Here is a 20,679-nt window from a genome sequence, read left to right as displayed (position 1 = left end):
ATGTATGCCACCTTAAACTCTTTGGTGGACAGGTGGGATACACTCTTTTTTCATTTTGACATTTTATATACAGTCATACTTTGAAAGTCGAACGGAATCCATTCTGGAAGTCCGTTTGACTTCCAAATCACGGCTTCTGATTGACCGCAGGAAGCTCCTGCAGCCAATCAGAAGCTGCAGAAGCCTCATTGGACGTTCGGGTTCCAAAAGAACGTTTGCAAACCGGAACACTCACTTCCAGGTTTGCGGCGTTTGGGAGCAAAATGTCTTGAGTTCCAGGGCGTTTGGGATCTAAGGTACGAATGTACTGCTTAATTATGTTGAACTCTTAGCAGTGTAGAAAAAAATATTGCTACAATTAAAATAAAAGTTAGGTAAGCTGATCGCCGAAGAATTGGATTATGGTGCTGGAGGAGACTCTTGAGAGTCCCATGGACTACAAGAAGATCAAACCTATCCATTCTGAAGGAAAACAGCCCTGAGTGCTCACTGGAAGGACAGATCCTGAAGCTGAGGCTCCAATACTTTGGCCACCTCATGAGAAGAGAAGACTCCCTGGAGAAGACCCTGATGTTGGGAAAGATGGAGGGCACAAGGAGAAGGGGACGGCAGAAGATGAGATGGTTGGACAGTGTTCTGGAAGCTACAAACATGAGTTTGACCAAACTGCAGGAGGCAGTGCAAGACAGGAGTGCCTGGCGTGCTCTGGTCCATGGGATCACGAAGAGTCAGACACGACTAAACAACAACAACCTGTACTTCTGCTCTGGTGTCGCAGACCCTGCATGATGACTGCCCTGTAGCTATCTATCAGAGTGGGACAACAAAATAATAAACAACAAAATTATAAAATCAGAATCCAGTTTAAATTCCTGCTTGATTTTTTTTTTTAAGGATTCAGTAGGCAATGGAAGTTCAACGGAGAGAGGGCTTGTCTGACCTCAGCTAGAAGGGAGTTTCATAAAATTAGGCCCACATTTCTGGTGGTGGGAAAACAGGAAAGACTGGGATGATGGATGTGTTACAAACCAACCCCAGCAAGAGCCCTGCTGCCCAAGGGTGGTTGTTGGGGTGAGTTTCCACTTGGGAGGAAGAGGAGTTCTACATTTGCTTGCATAGGTAAAGGCACAGATCTAAATGCAAAACAAACCATTTCAATGTCGGTAAGAACCTAAGAGTCTTAATCTCAGGCTTGTGGGTTCAAGCCCAGATTGGGCAAAAATATTCCTCCTCTCCAGAGTTTCCCCCAAGCAATTGGAGGCTAAGCCTGTGTGAAACCAACATCTCCTTCCCCCTTTTCACACCTCTTCTGGTTCTGGGAGACTAGGGGAGAGGGGAGCTTGTCGCAGCAGGAGGGAGAGATATCCCCTTGCCTCTTCACCAGCCTGACTCAACTCTGTCTCTTGGCCTTCCTCCTCCCTCTGATTCTAGACTCTGCCAGCTCACTAAGCCCTGTTACTTCTCTCCTGATCTTCTCCCTCTGACCCCTTATTGTTGGCACACCACCAATCCCTGGGCTCTGAGCCTTCTTCCTTTGGTGGTTTCCCAGCTGGTCCCTGCCACTGAATCCAACCAGCCCATGACATCTGGCGATCCATCTCAAAACGTAAACAAGGGTATCCAGAGGTCAACTTTCAGAATGCAGAGTCAAAGGGAAAGGAGACATTGGGCACACAATTCCAAACTTTGGGTTAATGCATCCTGTGTTGTGTTTCACACTGCATTGCATATTTTGGCTGAAATGGAATCACAACGGTGCATGGTTACTCCAAACACAATATATGCCATTGTTGGCATCGTTTACCAAATTAATTTGCCTTGGAAGCATCAACCAAATGAATAATGGTCACAGATGAAACATAGCACCAGACATACTGTTTTCCCAGCTGTAATGTTCCAGCTGTAGATACAGCTTTGCTAGTCACGGGTACTGAATTAAGCACGATGCCATTGAGACAGCTAGCTTGCTCAAGAAAAATGAAACCTTTAATTTGTAGAGCTGTGGCTTATTAGGAAAGAAGCATCACACAGAGTTAGTATTGGAATAAAATTAAATGAACTGTGGGATGCAAACTCGTTTTAATCATCTATCTTGCAATTTAAAGGATCTCCCAAATGTGGTCTTGAAAAAAAATTCTCAATCACAAAAGCAATTCTGCAAAGAGTTATCTAACTCCTTGGCTCAGTAGAGTTTTATTCCTTTATAATAGGAATAAAATAAAGATGGCTGATTTGTTGATATTAGCAAACAGTATTTAGTTCCCGTCTATCTCAGATAAACATGAAATTCCAGAACTGCAGCTGAGAATTGTAGATAAAGAGAACACAGGTTGCGTCTTAAGAAATTAATGTGGGATCTATTTCAGTTGCAGCTTATTGGTTTTTAACCCAGTTGTAGCCAAGCTGTGGATCTCCACATGCTGAACTATAACTCCCAGCATTCCTGACCATTGGCCATGCTGGCTGAGACTGATGGGAATTATAGGAGGGCCATAGGATGACAAGCTCCATTTTTATGTCTTTATATATTACATCTCTATATTACCTCCCTCCCAAGGTATCCAGGGTGGTTAACAATTTTAAATATTGGAAGAAATGCTATAAAATATTCCCAGACAAATTTCAGGAGCTATTAGCATGAGCTAATAGAAGGCTTGGGCTTCTCTTAACCAAACAGGTCCCACCCGTGACTTTGGAACAGGAAATACTTGCGAGATTGGCTAGTCAGAACATTGTTAGTATCTGGTTAAGAACATAGCAACATTCATCAAGAAGATGGGATAAACTAAAATCACAGCGATAATATCACTTATAGAATATATGATGTTAATTTGCACAAACCTTCCCCTACATTGTGCCTATATATTGTTTTTCTGATGATGATATATGGTATTCAGCTAGGTTTTGTCTAGAGTAGACCCATTGAAATCAGTGAACATGACCTGCCTGTCATACCGTAATGATGGGCATTTCGCTAGCAAATAAATATTGGCCAGAGCACGATGAATCTTTTCTACTCACGATGGTTAGTGTAATGGTTTGTCAGCAATCCTTCTGGATAGGCTGAGATGTCACATTAGAAAAACAAAAAACAAAACCACCCAACATTATGCACATGGAGATGGAATGACTCATGATTCAAGGCGAAGCTGGAATGCTGTGTGTGCTCGGCATAATTCTGATAGCTTGGGGATATTTGAAGGAAGGTGTTTATCTGCTTCCCATGGTTTGTTGATTGATTGGGTTTTTGTGTGTGCAAAGAAATAACATTGAGTTGCAAGATAAATGAATTAAAATGCATTTATTCCATCTGTCTGCCCCCTTGCATTAACTATTATAACTTTGAATCTTCTCGGCTGCCTTTGATAGAGGCAGACAAAACTTTGTTTAGAATACTGTACTGCGCTGAAATTGTTCATATTAGTGAGAAGTTCATGCTAGCGATTTCTGCAGCAATACAACAAAGGCACATCACAGTATTGGGGGAGGTGGCGAGAGGATCCTGTGTATTTGCTGCTTATAAATGATCTGTGTGTGTTGATTCTGCAGCTACCTAGGATCTGACAATGGACTTTAAGACTGGAATAAAATCTGTCATTTACCTTAAAGATGTGAAGGCTAGGATCCTAGGACTGGGCTGTTGCAGTAGCTTTAAATATACTAGGAATGAAAAAATGAGTATCTCTATATTAAGGTAAAGGCCAAAGGATTCTCCAGCTACCTACCAGGATAGAATAGTTGACTGCAACTACTAACTAAAACAGACAGACAGACAGACGGACAAACAGACAGAGAAACAAAGAGGCTATTCTGGAACACCTTATGCAATCTGCAGTGGCTTCAAGTGCTCTCCTGTTCGGTTCTGCCCTTGAGCAGTTAATCTATTGTATTTCCTAGACATGCTCTCTCCCTGAAGATGCTTGGAGATAATGCACAACCTAATTTTATGTGCCTGTTTCAGAATAAAATACAGCCTCCCTTTTAAATAGTAAGACTGTGTACACTCCATGCATTTAAAGCATATTCCCCGTTCCCAGGAATCCAGCTCATCACAAAACTACAATTTCTAGCACCCTTAACAAACTACCATTCCCAAGATTCGGGGCGGGGGGAATAATGATGCTTAAATTCATGATGTGTAACCCAGGTGAGAGCCTAAATGCAGGTGGTAGATCTCAGTTATTCGAAAAAAGACCAGTAGGTAGCCGTGTTGGTCTGGGTTCTGCCGTAGTCGAAACAAAATTTAAAAATTTAAAAAATCCTTCCAGTAGCACCTTAGAAACCAACTAAGTTTGTTATTGTTATGAGCTTTTGTGTGCATGGACACTTCATGAAAGCTCATACCAATAACAAACTTAGTTGGTCTCTAAGGTGCTACTGGAAGGAATTTTTTTTTTGAAAACATTGTTTCGTAAAAGGACAGAGAGGCAATTGCCTTTCCTCAAAGGTGTTACAATGAGGCCACACATGTATTACTGTGATTGCTTAACTAAATATGTGCATTTTTGTAGCCAGCAGTGTCACATCAAAGCAGAGAGCGTGGCAAGCTGTGTCTGCTCTTCCTCCTTCCCCTGGAAGCCTGTATGTAGAAACCTTCATCTACGTTAATTGCAAACAGCAGCAACAAGAAATTCCAAAAGTTCTACATGTTCAGAATGATCTCACCAAGCCTTGTAGCCCTGAAATATAGCTGAAGACGCAGGCTATTCTCTGTGAGCTTTACCACCTAAGATGACTTGACCAGCCTCCACAGCAGTTCATACCCAGGGGAGAGAGTGGGCTTGCATGCGTGGAATGGCGTGTCCTGGTTAAGTTCAGCTACATATCAGGATATCTGCTGCCAACTGGTGAGAGCAAGTGATAACTTGTCAGCCAGATGATCAGGGGAGCTAAAGCCGGCTTGCTGAGCCGAAATTTAGGGGGGGGGGGGGACGGGGACGACAAAACAAAAGCTGCTCCTAAAATCCGCATAAAGCAATTGCACAAATACTTCCATAATGAAAACGAAGCAGCATTGTTATTCAGAACGTTCCCTTTCTGAGTTATCACTTGAACTGTTGCTGACTTGGCATTATGCTACGCTATGCAAATCTCTTCTCCCTGAAATTAGCAACATTGATTTACTTTTAGGACGTGCCCTGTGTCCCTGGCTGACATCATTTGTCCTGCGGCGTTGCTGCCCTTGTGCACGGCAGATCTGCTTGTATCGCGCCGCTGCTCTTTCTGTCCTCCCACGCAGACGTTGCCTCTTTTGGTCCCCGGTGGATGTGTAGCTTTTAGATGGAATGCAATAGCATTGCAGCAGAGAGAGGCTCTGCAGCGATGGGCTGGATGAATATGCAGCAGGGCCGTGGCTGCCAAACGAGGTACCGGCTACGGCTCTGATCCTTCGCTCTTGTTCTTTGCTGCCTGAGTCACAGGGATGTACTAGATCGTGCAGCCTTGAACTGCTGAGCAAGGCGAGAAGGAATCTTATTTTAGAAGTGAAATCAATCAATCAATCACCACCAGAAATCAAATGCTAATTCCAAACAAGGGGAACTTGGGTCTTCCAGATGTTGCTGAATTACATCAGCCCAGAAGCATGACCACTGGCCAGTGATGGTTAGAGTTGCAATTTGACAACATCTCGAAGACCAAAAGTTCCCTTCCCCACACCTATCCTACGTGCCGCTTTATCAGACTTGCCCTCTGCGTGGCCTAAAAGTGGAAACCTTCACAAGATAAACAATGGATGTTCTTTATTGCTGGGTGTCCATTGAGACAAACCTCAAATTCCTTGGGGCCAACGTTAACTTCAGGGGGTCTTGAACCAGAGAAACTTAATTTGTGAGGGTATGGGCCGATCTATACCACATCTTTGAAGCACATCTAAGGCACAGTTTAAAATATGACTTCCTCCTTAGAATCCTGGGAACTGTAGTTTGTCAAGAATGCTGATAATGATAGAATCATAGAATTGTAGAGTTGGAAGGGACCCCGAGGGTCATCTAGTCCAACCCCTGACAATACAGGAATCTCAACAAAAGTATCCATGACAGATGGCCAAGGAAGGAAAGTCCACAACTTCCCAAGGGAGACCGTTCCACTGTCTCTTACTGTCAGAAAGTTCTTCCTGAAGTGTAGTCATAATCTCTTTTATTATAACTTCAAGCCATTGGTTTGAATCCTACCCTCCAGAGCAGCTCTGTGAGGGTAGTTCTGTAGAGTGAAACTACAGTTACCAGGATTCCTTGGGGGAAAGTGATGTCTGAGGAATGGCTTAGGGAGCTGGGTATGTTTAGCCTGGAGAAGAGAAGATTAAAAGGTGATATGATAGCCATGTTCAAATATATAAAGATGTCATATAGAGGAGGGAGAAGGGCTGTTTTCTGCTGCTCCAGAGAAGCGGTCACGGAGCAATGGATTCAAACTACAAGAAAGAAGATTCCACCTAAACATTAGGAAGAACTTCCTGACAGTAAGAGCTGTTCGGCAGTGGAATTTGCTGCCAAGGAGTGTGGTGGAGTCTCCTTCTTTGGAGGTCTTAAGTGGAGGCTTGACGGCCGTATGTAAGGAATGCTTTGATGGTGTTTCCTGCTTGGCAGGGAGTTGGACTGGATGGCCCTTGTGGTCTCTTCCACCTCTATGATTCTATGAAATGTGCATTGGATCTGCTTTACATGTTTGGTGTGGATCTGTGCTGGCTGTGGTGGTGGAAAATCACAAGCTCCTCCAGATCTAGAGCAGATAAGAAGTTTCCAATTTCTTTAGTTATTGGTGGCGATGGGGTGCTCAAGTAAGACTTATTGTGCAGCAGCCTGTTTCCTACATTACTTGATAGCTGTCTTGGAAATGTCATGGCACTTGCAATAACAGGGAATCATAGTTCATCCTGGTTTGTTTTCTTGTTTTCTTTTTTCTTTTTGCGGGTGTACCTGCATGGTGTATGGCATTATTGCCGCGTTAAAATGTACAAACTATTGTTAGAATGGCATACTAAAGATGAAGAAGTTAAGACGGTTATGATTAAATGAGCTAAAGATTTTGGTTATACTTGTTGTTGTTTATTCATTTAGTCATGTCCAACTCTTTGTGACCCCACGGACCATAGCACGCCAGGCACTCCTGTCTTCCACTGCCTCCCGCAGTTTGGTCAAACTCATGTTTGTAGCTTCGAGAACACTGTCCAACCGTCTCATCCTCTGTCGTCCTCTTCTCCTTGTGCCCTCAATCTTTCCCAGCATCAGGGTCTTTTCCAGGGAGTCTTCTCTTCTCATGAGGTGGCCTCATGAGTATTGCAGTATTGGAGCCTCAGCTTCACGATCTGTCCTTCCAGGGAGCACTCAGTGCTGATTTCCTTCAGAATGGATAGGTCTGATCTTCTAGCAGTCCATGGGACTCTCAAGAGTCTCCTCCAGCACCAGAATTCAAAGCCATCAATTTTTCGGCGATCAGCCTTCTTTATGGTCCAGCTCTCACTTCTGGTTATAGTATTCAATTAGAAACGTGGGAAAGATTATGGACAAAAACTATTAATTTTACTGCATGTATGGCACTTAAGGAAAATTTAATGAAGATGATCTATAGGTGGTATTTGACACTGCCTAAACTTGTTACAGTGTATAGGACCCAAGATAAGGTTTGCTGGAAATATAAGGAAAAGGAAGGGAATTTCTATCGCATGTGGTGGACTTGTACTAAGATTAAAGCCTGCTGGGATATGATATATAATGAATTGAAAAAGGTATTTAAAAACTCTTTTAGTAAAACAAAAAACAAAAAAACCAGAGGCTTTCCTATTGGGTATAACAGGAGATGAAATTCCCAAAAAGGACTTAAATATATTTAATGTATGCTACCACTGTGGCGAGGACGCTTTTAGCCCAGAAATGGCAGCAGAAGGAACTTCCAGCATTGGAAGAATGGTAGACCAAGATGACTGAATATGCAGATTTGGCGAAGCTGACAGGGAAAATCCGAAACCAGTGTGATGAACTGTTTGAAAAGGGCTGGAGTAAATTCTTACAATATATGAAGGAACATTGTAAACATTTGAAAACGTTTGCAGGATTGATTTAAAATATTTTGTAATGTTGTGATTAGATACCTCTTTACAAATATTTGAATTGATTTATAAGCATAGAAAGAAGCTAAATAGGGTAATAGAGAAATGCTAAGCTGAATGGAGGGCACTAGGAGAAGGGGAAGACAGAGGACGAGATGGTTGGACACTGTTCTCGAAGCTACAAACATGAGTCTGACCAAACTGAGTGCCTGGCGTGCTCTGGTCCATGCGGTCACAAAGAGTCAGACACAACTAAATTACTAAACAACAACAAAGATTAATGTTAGTATTTATGGAAGCTGGGGAATTGGAGGGGGGAGTCGATCATTGAGCAAAGATGTATGTGATGATAAAATTTTATTTTGATTCTATTTAAAATAGAGAAAATTTAATAAATATTATTATATATTTTTTACATTTTCAAGGTGCACACGTGAAAAATTCCAGAATGGCAACTTAAAAAACAACAACATTTGAAATGGCTTGAAAAAAGCAGGCAGCAAATAAATGTGAGAACCCTGATTTATTCGAAAGAGAATGTGCAGTTAAGATCTTTACAAAACACAAAGCAGATTTCTGTATCTATTTATTTTTAAAAAGCAGCTTGCAATTACCCACTATCCTGGAATTATTAAAAGAAGAATGAAAATGTTCACCTAAACTGCTCTTTGAGGACAGGTACTCTAACTAGGGTGAGAGGATGATGCTGAAACCACGTTACATTTGATCCCCTCTTTTGTCATAGGAGTAGCGATAGATTAGTTACAGTCACCTTCATGTGTTAAAAGTCCTTGGAATGCCTCTCCCTTCATCGGTCTCCTCTTTAGTTGTCGAGATACTTAAACCAACACAGTGTTTGAAATAAGTAAATAAATAATAAACCACTGGAGTTGTCAAGGATGTTGCTTCAGGACTGATGTGATCAAGTGCTGGTTACTGTGGCTGTGCTCCAAGTTTAATAAAGAACATTTAGTTTTCAGAATTTTCTCCTGTCTCTTCTCTCTCCCTGTCCCCCCTATTCTCCCTTTAGTAGATTGCCAACTGTTACGATTCTTGCCTGGTTTGTTCTTGGTTAGCACAGGAAAGTGAGGGAACAAGATGCTGGTCAGTTGGGGGCGGTTGCAGTGGGGCTGGGCAGCTATTTTTCTGCCACTTGGGATGCAAAGATGCTTACTAGACAACCCCTACTCTGTGCTGCCCACAAGAAGCTGTGAGATGAGTGCTGAAACCCCAGAGTCGTCCGCAACTGGACCTAACAGTCAGGGGTCCCTTTACCTTTACCTTTAAGGTGCTACTGGACAATTTTTAATTTTTTATTTATTTATCTCGCGAGGTTTATGTTTATTCAGACATGGGACACTCCAGATCCAAACAGCCTTAAATTCATCCCAGTTTATTCATGTGATTTAAGGCTGGATTGATTGGAAAAGTCTGACACTGGTATGAATTATGGAATTTGCTGGATTTTCTGGGTTACCTGGGTCTGGGGGAAGGAGGGAAGAATGAAGTATTAAAAGGGAATTCTTTTCTGATGAAAATTTAAGTTGGGGAATTATTTAATTAGAATGTATGTATATAAAAAATTGAGTTAATAGATAAAATTGAAAGGAGATAATTAGAGAGGAAATTTTAATTAATTGGAAAATAATTGGTATTATGTGAAAACTGTTTTATAAGGATTTGGAAATGGGGAACCAATGGGGGGGAACCGGGGGAGTCCAAATGATATGATGATGATATAAGATTATTAGATAACTTTTTTTCTTTTTCGCTGCGTTTTTGTCTTGTTCTGTTTTCTTTTTGTGTTTTTTCCGTTTTTTTACTTTTTGTATTTTTGTATGGTTTCTTTTTATGTGAAAAATGAATAAAGATGAATTTTTTTAAAAAATAAAAAATTCATCCCAGGGAAACTGGTGCTGGTATCTAGAACTACAGAATCCTCCTCTCCATCTGCCACATATTAGCAAGGCAGCTCTTCAGGACTGGAGAGGAATTGAAGGCATCTTCTTCTTTGCAACAGGCAAAGAAAAGTGAAGATGTGGATTGGCATTTAATAAAGCCAGATATTTATGCAACTATTATGCTTAACATCAAGCACCAGCCAGCCAACCCTGACCGTAATAACCCATTTTCACAGCATCTTAATTTCTCACACTCCTATTTCAAGCAGAGCTTTTGTCACCTGACGGGTGGTCTCATTTAGCTTTTCAATTTCAATATGAGAGATAAAGCCCGAGCAATAAGAAATTATTCTAGGCAATTGTGTGACAAATGTCACCCATTAGTGTAGAGGATTAACACTGTTCTCTCTGTATTTCTCTTTGCAAGAGTGAGAAACACATGATGCTGAATGGACGGGTGCATATGAATATGGATATGGGATGGTACAGGGATGGGAAAACCTTTTTTGGTCAGAAAGACCACAAAAAGGGGTGGAACAATAGAGGAACTCCTACCTTTATACAGTAGGGTTTATGCGAACTGTGCAAAAATCAGACATTTCTACAACAGAGATCTCTCCATCCTCCATTCAGGTCTGTTTCCGGGCACAATTCAAAGCACTGGTTATGACTTATAAAGCCCTTTATGGTTTAGGTCCAAGCTATCTGAAAGACCATATTCCCCCCTATGAACTTGCCCAGGTTCTTAGATGTTTGTTGGAGGCACTTCTCTCAGCCTTTCCACCCTCCCAGACATGCTTGGTAGGGATGTGGGGCAGGGCCTTCTTGGTGACTGCTCCCAGACTTTGGAACTCTCTCCCTGGAGAAGCCAGACTGGCTCCCTCCTTGCTGTCCTTCCACTGGGAGGTGAAGACCTTCTTATTCCAACAGGCTTTGGGGGACTGGCTGCTTTCAGTGAAAGGGCTGGTGCCATGCTGGTTTTTATTATAATTTTGTGTGTGTGTGTGTGTGTGTGTGAGAGAGAGAGAGAGAGAGAGAGAGAGAGAGAGAGAGAGAGAGAGAGAGAGAGAGAGAGAGAGAGATGGGGGGAGGCAGAGATTTAATAGAATCATTTTTAAACGATTTTGTTTTAATCATTGCATTTTTTCCTACATTTTTAGCTGTTGTTATTTTATCTGTAACCTGCACTGAGTCCATGTCAGGGGGCAAGGCTGAGTAGTAGTAGTAGTATTAATAATAATCAGAGAAGGGTTATGTATATTGTTAAATATAATCCATTTCATTGGCATGGGAAAGTAGCTGGAATTGACACCCACAGGTTTAATTTTTCATTTCTAGCTATTGCAAATAGTTGTTTCGACTGAGAAGCATTATAATGATGCTAAATCCTGCTCTTAACCTTGACTTTCAGTTTCCACGTGCAAAGCATTCTGCAAACTAAACCGGTAGCACTTGAAACAGGAAAGAAAACATGGGAATAGCCATCATTTTAAGCACTGCAATCTTTCGTAACCAAGAAAAATTTTTAACGGTTTCAAAATTTGAATATTTTGTTTTATTGGGAGGGAGGTGTCAAAGTTTTGCCTCTTCAGCTGTTTCAAATCATAATAGTCAGTTCTAAACATTTATAGCTGCAATTTAAGGTTTGATCATTCCTGTTGCTCTCTCTGTGTTTTAAGAGATACTGTATGCTTAGGCACAATGTTTCTGACTTGGCAAATAAATCTCTAAGCCAGTAGCCAATTCAGTATGTTTCTGGCAGGACATCTCTCAGGTTACTGAAAGGAAGCAGCATATCAACTCCAACAAGATTTACCATTGACTGTAACATGTCTCACTTTTAGATTAGTACGTCCTGATTCTGAAAATGTTTCTATAACTATTTTGGAAAGAATAGCAGATAGTGAACACCCTTGATTTATTCCCCCGTGCAGGCAGACTTGTGGTGAATATAGCTGGGCAATAACTGCTAAAAACAAACTGTCTCTAAAGCCTTGTGGATCTAGTAATCTTAGAAGGAAGTTCCATTCAAGCTGCTCAAAAGCTTGAAGATGTCTAATTGGATTAGAATCATTTAGGGTTTTGTTTGGGGGCACTATGATAGACCACATTCAATGCCCTCCTGACTGAATTGCTGGATGGGCATAAAGACCATTATTTATGCATTTCAGAAGGAACTGATTAAATCTTGTTAGTCATCATTATCAAGAAAATGGTTTTCTCACTTAACGTTCCTGCCAAAAAAGATCTATACATCATGATTTATCAACGTGAACAGACTGTACAAGTTCATTGATTGAGGGTCATCATCTGGTTTGGGGACAACAACGTGTCTGGATTGCTTCCAAGAAGCAGGAACGACACTTCCGTCCAGGATAGAATTAAACAGAAGTGAAAGATGAGGGACTCAGATATCTGCAAAATGTCCGTAAGCTCTTAAGTTAGACCATCATTATTCAGTATTTACCATTTTAAGGTGTGTGGGGGTTTGGTTTTGTTTTTGAAAACTTTAGTCTCAACTTCTTCAGCAAAAATGGGCTGATTCAGATCACCTTGACTCTCTGCTTTTAGAGCCATTCTGTTCCAGCTCCATGTCATCGAGTGATATAATTAGATTGTCAAAAGAAGCCCAGTATACACTATCACCCACTTTGGAAATCTTCCTTGAAATCCATTGTGAGTGTGGATTTCATGCATAGAATACCTTTTGAAACCTCTAAAGCTATTGTCTCGGAATGCTTCTTTCCTTGCCTTGCATAAATCCTTTACAGGAAGATATTCTGACTCTGTTGATTGTTAAGCCTTATGGTGACAAAAGTGTATTTCTGGCTTGCAAACAAAATCATGATGCTTAAGAACAATCACTGGCACCAATCCTGGCACAACTGTACTGGCTGCCAGTTAGTTTCCAGGCGCAATTCAAAGTGCTGTTGTGGACCTATAAAGCCTTACATGGCTTAGCCTTAGGACCTCAATACCTTAAGGATCATCCCTCCTCATATATGAACTGACCTGGACCCTGCACTTTTCACCCGAGGCCCTTCGCTTTGTCCCTCCCTCCCAGAGAGGTTTGGAGGGTGGCAACAAGAAAACGGGGCCTTTTCTGTGGTGGCTCCCCAATTGTGGAATGCTCACCCCACAGAGGCTTGCCTGGCACCATCATTACATGTCTTTAGGCGGCAGGCAAAAACACCCCTCTTTACCCAGGCCTGTGGCTATTAAATAATCTATGGCCTGTGAAAGTGTGGGGAAGAGGACTGCTGTTATAATGACTATTTTATTATTAGGCTGGCTGTCAGTATGCTTTGGCGCTGTGGTTAAACCACTGAGCCTAGGGCTTGCTGATCAGAAGGTCGGCGGTTCGAATCCCTGTGACGGGGTGAGCTCCCGTTGCTTGGTCCCAGCTCCTGCCAACCTAGCAGTTCGAAAGCACGTCAAAATGCAAGTAGATAAATAGGTACCGCTACAACGGGAAGGTAAACGGCGTTTCCATGTGCTGCTCTGGTTTGCCAGAAGTGGCTTTGTCATGCTGGCCACATGACCTGGAAGCTATACGCCGGCTCCCTCGGCCAATAATGCGAGATGAGCGCGCAGCCCCAGAGTCGGTCACGACTGGACCTAATGGTCAGGGGTCCCTTTACCTTTACCTTTATCATGTTTTGTAATGTGTTTAAACTGGGAATTAAAGTCTCATATCAAAGCTCCTTTTGGCTTATCGGTTTCACCTGGATTTATCTTGTTTTGCTTTTCTTTGTCTGCAGAAAGTGAGTGAGAAGGTTGGTGGAGCAGAAGGAACCAAGCTAGATGAGGATTTCAAGGAAATGGAAAGGGTAAGTCTGAAAGACTGCTATTGCATCTTTCATATTATTTGAGCAATGCCTGATTTACTTCTCTCTATTTTCAACCAAGAAATAAAAAATAACAGGTGGGCAGATCCTAATTCAATTCATGTAGGGTTCTTCATGTATGGCTGGGCGGTGTTGAAACATTTGGAGATTTCCCATGACATCTTTTTCCGGCAAGTGTTCTCACTTAACACAAAACAAAAAATGCTGCTAGGCAGGCTACTGCTTCCAGCCCAGCAGGACCATGTGGTTTTGATGCTCTCTTTGCAAGTAAGGAGTAATATGGTCACCAAGTAGGACAAACCTGTGCACACATTGTGGGAGCTTGAGCATGCGCAAGGAGAAATTAAAATCATTTGGAGAGAGGAAAGGAAATCTGGTTTATGCTTCACCATAAAAGGAATCTAAAGAATTCTCTTGACATGAGAGCCAGAAGAGTAAGCTCGCATGGCAATGCTGCAGTTCAAAGCTTATCCCGGTTCATGTCTGTTTGAAGTGATGTTTAGGAAGCTCTCTTTATCAACAGGCCTGTGGGTGTAGATCTAAAGTAGCCCAAACCATATGCACAGACACTGACCTGTTTTACTTGGGAAAAAAATATTAAAGCACCGTTGCAATTAGGCCCAAAATGTATAGTTGATTAATCATTTGGAACAATTGATTAAAAACCTTTTGAATGTTTTTTTTTAAAAAAAATGTGCCTCTGATTAATTGATTGCACTGGCAGCAGATTTCAAGGGGCAGATTTCATTTTTTGAAAAGTTTGTTTTAAGTACAAGCTTTTACAAAGCCACAAATGACAGGCACCATTTTAGCGGGGGAGGGTGCCTCTTTTAAGATGGTACTTGTTGTGAATTGTGCGTGCTCCATCTGGAAACCAACTGCTTCTTTCTTCAGAACGATAGTTGACTTCATTTTTTTTTTGTTAATAACATTTATACCCCCCCCATATTTTTCCCACCTCCTCACAACAAACCTGTGAGGTAGGTCAGACTGAGAGACTGTGCTTGGTCCAGTGAGCTGCATTGGTGAGTGTGGATTTCAACCATTACAAGGAGGAAAACCAAGACCTACTTAACCTGGGAGTTAACCCCAGAGTGAATTCCAAAGGACTTCACCTCGGAACAGGCATGCATAGGATTGCATTGCTAGTAATTCAGGCAGAAATCTCGTACCTACCTAGGGATAAGCACCATTGAAATGAATGGGCATATATGGAGGTTTTAAACCCCTACTGCTAATTGACGTTTATGGCTTTAATCAAATGTTGGACCTAGTTATGATGAAACAATTAGCACACTGTGTAGGGAATCAGGTATGCAAAAGACACCCAGTGTCTTATTACCACTGAATTCGGAAGATACGATTACTTTTATCTTGTCATATGTCGCCATATCACAGGTGGATAAAAGGATTAAGAAAGCAGTTCCCCAATCTGGCAGGAGAGGTTGAATATTTTGCATGGCTTCTGGTCTTTCCTTCATATTCATTCCAGTTGCCAATGTAAATATGCTTCTTGGTACACATTCCCACCCACAACATGATGCTGATCTGAGCCCCGTTGAAAGGGCTGGGTGCTACTTTTGATGTGAAAGGACAACATCTAGATTGGAGTCCAATTTTCAGCAGCTTCAACAGCGTCCATTTATTTACCTTCCAATGAAATTTGTGTTGATCTACTTTTGCTTTGTGCTTTAAGCCCCGTGACCAAGTAGGGAAAATGAATAATGCCAGAGAATTGAATGATAACCTAAAATCTTTGGAGATTTATATGCCATTTTAGTGATTGGTGGGCTGTTGAGTGTTCACTGCAGTGGAGGAAGATTACTAGCTCTATGTTTGCTCTGATGAACACCTGTGCCAGAAACATGGAAGGGAGGAGGAAGTGGCAAGGCAATGAGACATCTATACATGCTTACTCCTGCAAAGGAACAAGCAGGCCAGGTGCACTTGGGCTGTACCAAGGGGGCTGTCCCACTATTCTAGCAGAATGACACCAACTGTTCCTAATAAAAGGGTTGCTTGTTCGTGATCACTAGGAGGCGGGTTTTGCCTGTGTCTTGCGGTGGTGATTTTGGAGACCTGCTTCCAGGGCCTGTCATTAGCCCCATCCAGTCATTCAAAGCATGCATGGTGGGAGGATAGCATCACAGCAGCAATATGAGGAAATTCTGGGGCAGAAGGCAAGGATAATATTCCGGGGAGAGGTGTGGAAGAGGAATAATTTCATGTCCCTTGGTGAGGTACTGGATCTCTCCATCTGGGTCCCACTTAAAAAAAGAATGAAAATATTTGATAGTTTGTTTTTAAAAAAAACCCTATTTCCTTAAAACTACATAACAGATTTGCATGTATGACAGAAGAGAACAGAGGAGGCTCTGAAAACAGAAGAGAACAGAGGAGGCTCTGAAAACCCTAAATGTAACCACTACTCCAGGCCCAAAGATGTGATGTTAAATGTATGCCTGCATCTCTTGCGCACATTTTCAGAATGCAAAAAGCAGCTTCAGGTGGGGAGGGACAAATGACTGATAATTGACAGAATTTCAGCAGGCAGGGAAGAGGAGTTTAACCCTTTCCACCCCTGCTGTGCTCCTGTTGGAAATTGCTCCTTGAATTGGGAGGAAAGGCCCCATTGGGAAGCTTCATAGTAATGTTGAAAATGAAGAAGTGTGCATGCACATGAAAGCTCATACCAGTGACAGACATAGTTGGTCTCTAAGGTGCTATTGGAAGGAAAAAAAATTAATTATTTTGTTTTGAAAATGTTGAACTTCTTAAATTAAGGGCAGTGCTTGTCCTAATTGAAACAGTTAAGTGGCCAAGAATATGCAGCAACCCAAAAATTGCCTCTTTGTTCCCATTCATTCTTTGTAGAGCTAATGCGGTATGGTAGAATTCTCCACTCAGCCATGAACCTGGGATCAGTTATTGTTGTAAGGATAAAATGGGTGACAGAGAACCACATGCAGACCGCTCTGAGCTGTGCAGAAGGAGGACAGGATATAATTGCGATAAATCAATGGAAACGCCATTGCATTCAAGAATCTGCATTTCAGACCTGGTGCTATTCGATCTGATACTTCCTAGACTTCCTTCACTGCCTTTATTATTCTAGCCTTTTGATTTTATGTTGCTCTGAGACCTCAATTAGGCCAGTACTTCACTGTGCTAAGCATTGTAATGACACATAATAAACTTTAATTATTCCCCAGCCCTCAAAGCGCTTACTGTCGTATAAACAACAAAGCAGGTGGGTGAACAAATGAAATGAGGGCACGAAAAGGAGATTAACAATAGAAGCAGGTATCTGTTGTGTACATAACAATGCAGATGTACATGAAAAGAATGGGGTAGATATTTGGTCAAGGATGGTAGCTGAATAAGTGTAAGAGGACTATTTTCAGGTTTCTGCATAAGCCATTGATAAGTTGGCCGTGTTCTGCTGGGTTTGGGAGCACGGCCGGTCCTACTGTTCTGCAGAGTGATGTGGCCACCTCATGCAACAGTTAGGCAGAGGTGCTGGAAGACAGAGTTTTTGTGTGTGCCGCCCGACCTGCTCTGCAGCCTCTAAGCCAGTCTCCTCCTTATGGGTGCTGTGGAGTCACTGTCTCATTGCCCATGCTTCCAAGTAAGATTCCACTGCAGGTCTGATCAGCTTCCATTTGTGGAATGGCGAAGGGATACCATTTTGTCCTTCACCTCAAGGTGCCACATGTCTTCAATGTCTTCACATTGAACCTTATTCACTTAATCAAGTGTTTTAATACCAGTGAATGGGGCTGAATAATCTCCAGGACTCTCCCCCTGCTTCAAAATGTGACTCAGTTTCCCTGCTATAGCAATGTTTACAGTAATGGTTCCATTTTAGGAGATACGCTGTAGAATATTCAGAGTGGAATATTGAGAATATCCAGAGCCCAGAAAACTGGTAATAGCTTAATAATAATAATAATAATAATAATAATAATAATAATAATAATAAGTTTTTATTTATACCCCGCCCTCCCCAGTCAAAAACCGGGCTCAGGGCGGCTTACACCAACAGAATTACAATAAAACATAAAAACAATTAATTAAAATACAGATTAAAATACAGTATTAAAATTTAAAATGCAGCCTCATTTCAAGTAGTCCATAAATCCAAGCCATGAGGGAGGAAAACACAGGGGTCAGGCTGAGTCTAACCCAAAGGCCAGACGGAACAGCTCTGTCTTGCAGGCCCTGCGGAAAGATAACAAATCCCACAGGGCCCTGGTCTCCTGGGAAAGAGCGTTCCACCAAGTTGGGGCCAGTACTGAAAAGGCCCTGGCTCTAGTAGAGGCCAATCTAGCCATTTTATGGCTCGGGATCTCCAGAATATTGTTGTTTGTGGACCTTAAGGTCCTCCGTGGGGCATACCAAGAGAGGCGGTCCCGTAGGTACGAGGGTCCCAAGCCACATAGAGTTTTAAAGGTCAAAACCAGCACCTTAAACCTGATCCTGTACTCCACCGGGAGCCAGTGCAACTGATAAAGCACTGGATGAATGAATGTGAATTGAGGCTAAGCTTCTCTGAGAGGAAGGCTTGAGTCATATGTTCACCTCTCAGTGAGGCATGACATACACAGAAGCCTCACAGAGCCTGTAGATGATTCTGTCTTGACATCTTTGATGCCTGAGACTCACAGTCGGAGACCCCCCTTGTCTTCCTGTGTACTCTCAGTGAGTAAAGGACTTCAGCTGCCCACTAACCAACTAATAGGTGCCTTGCTTTTATTTTTAAGGATGGAAGTAGACAATTGCTCCCCAGTTTTCCTTTCTTGTCCTGTCTGACATTGGTTGCTTTTCCTTACTCTTCTCCTTCCCAACTGCAGGCAGGAGATGGCAACAAAAGAGAGAACAAGGAAGGAAAACAGTCAGGGAGTGACTTCCTTGAGCTTCTCTGCAAGAAAAAGCAAGGTACTGCCAGAGGATGAGTGAGTAGCAGCTCTCGCCCTCCCAGAAACTGGGGCCAGGTGAGATCTGCAAGCGGGCTCACCTGTGCCAGGTGTCTGTAGTGGCTATCAGAACCAATGGTTGCTATAGTCTCTTCAAGGTTTCTGTACCTGTTCTGGCTCATTAAGGAGGCTGTTGCATGAGGCAGTCTGCAGCATTATAGATTTTCTATCATGGCAGGTATAGGATTTTGCCACATACCCAGTAACGTTTTAGGGGAGAACAGCAGTGTCTTGGGTCTGTTAATGTGTAGTTGCTATTGACACAACCAGCACATTTGTGTCATCTACCACATATAACAAAGAATGATGGAAGAATAAGTACAGAAAACAAAAAAGTATTGGATTATCCATCCTCATTGGGTGTTTCTTCTCTCCCTTTTATTTCTTCTTCTTCTTCTTCTTCTTCTTCTTCTTCTTCTTCTTCTTCTTCTTCTTCTTCTTCTTCTTCTTCTTCTTCTTCTTCTTCTTCTTCTTCTTCTTCTTCCAGAAAGTGGATGTCACCAGCAGGGCTGTGATGGAAATAATGGCCAAGACAACAGAATACCTTCAACCTAACCCAGGTAATTGTGCTTCTCTAGGAATCAGAGTGCATGTTGATTAAGAGCTCACTCACTTTATTCCAATGCTGCTTCAGATGGGCTTTTATCGAAAAACAACAACAGAGTAAGAAATGAGGTGTAGGAGAGATATTCTCTGTCAAAGTATGATGTATATAGATGGTTTTAAGAGCTTTGTCATTACAATGAGGAAAGCTGATGCATGGACACTGAAGCTAAGGTGAGGAATTCACTAGCCTTTGTTGCCATACTTCTCGAATGTACATCATTGCAAGGAACATCCTAGTCTACATACAGTCATACTTCGGTTTAAGTACACTTCGGTTTGAGTACTTTCAGTTGAAGTACTCCGCGGACCTGTCTGGAACGACTTAATCCACTTTCCATTACTTTCAGTGGGAAAGGTCGCTTCAGGTTAAGTACAGACTTCCGGAACCAATTGTGTACTTAAACCAAGGTACCACTGTAGAAGGCTGTTCTGCTTTCCCCTTTTCAGCAAAGTCTCACTTCCTCATGTTTACCAGAATCTCAACATTCAGGGCTCCATTGTACAGTGAAAAGAAAATGAAAGTTGGAGACACCCGACACTGTCATATCCTGAACCCCCTTTGCCTTAGTTCTTAAGATGCTCTTGTATGAGTGGAAAGTGCTTCAGGTAGAACAAGAGGAGCCTGATATTTGTCAGTCCTCTATTCCTCCTTAAGTGCCTTGTGCCAGTGCCTTCCTGTTCCCCAAGACTTGGGGATGGATTTTGAGGGCTACAGAGGAGGTGGTGGAGTCCTGCCATGTCAGCAAAATTCTGTTCCATAAGGAGAGAGGATGTTGGGAACCAAGCCATTACCCACTCTGACTGTCAACGCCTGTCCACCTTCTCAGCATGCCATAAAGACAAAAGAAGAGCCTGCTGGATCAGGCCAATGGCCAGTCTAACCCAGCCTCCTGTTCCCACAATGGCAGACCAAATGCCTGCAAGCTGGTCATGAGCGCAACAGTAAAGGTAAAGGTAAAGGGACCCCTGACCATTAGGTCCAGTCACGGACGACTCTGGGGTTGCGGTGCTCATCTCGCTTTATTGACCGAGGGAGCCAGAGTACAGCTTCTGGGTCATGTGGCCAGCATGACTAAGCCGCTTCTGGCGAACCAGAGCAGCGCACGGAAACGCCGTTTACCTTCCCGCCAGAGCAGTACCTATTTATCTACTTGCACTTTGACGTGCTTTCGAACTGCTAGGTTGGCAGGAGCAGGGACTGAGCAATGGGAGCTCACCCCGTCGCGGGGATTCGAACCACCGACCTTCTGATTGGCAAGCCCTAGGCTCTGTGGAATTTGGGGTCTTGCATGTGCTGTTGG

The 20,679-nt window shown here is 42.5% G+C and overlaps 1 protein-coding gene across 1 annotated transcript in view; it reads left to right on the top strand.

The window, feature by feature from the left end:
- The window catches only part of SH3GL2 (SH3 domain containing GRB2 like 2, endophilin A1), an 88,724-nt gene that overhangs the window by 52,915 nt on the left and 15,130 nt on the right, over positions 1–20,679 (top strand). The window contains exons 2-3 of the mRNA XM_035140911.2: positions 13,710–13,778; positions 19,260–19,332. Coding sequence (XP_034996802.2) covers positions 13,710–13,778; positions 19,260–19,332 — 142 coding nt within the window. The remainder of the gene's footprint in view (positions 1–13,709; positions 13,779–19,259; positions 19,333–20,679) is intronic.

Source organism: Zootoca vivipara, chromosome 16 (assembly GCF_963506605.1).
Source record: "Zootoca vivipara chromosome 16, rZooViv1.1, whole genome shotgun sequence".
NCBI lineage: Eukaryota > Metazoa > Chordata > Lepidosauria > Squamata > Lacertidae > Zootoca > Zootoca vivipara.
This window is presented reverse-complemented; position numbering and strand designations above follow the sequence as displayed.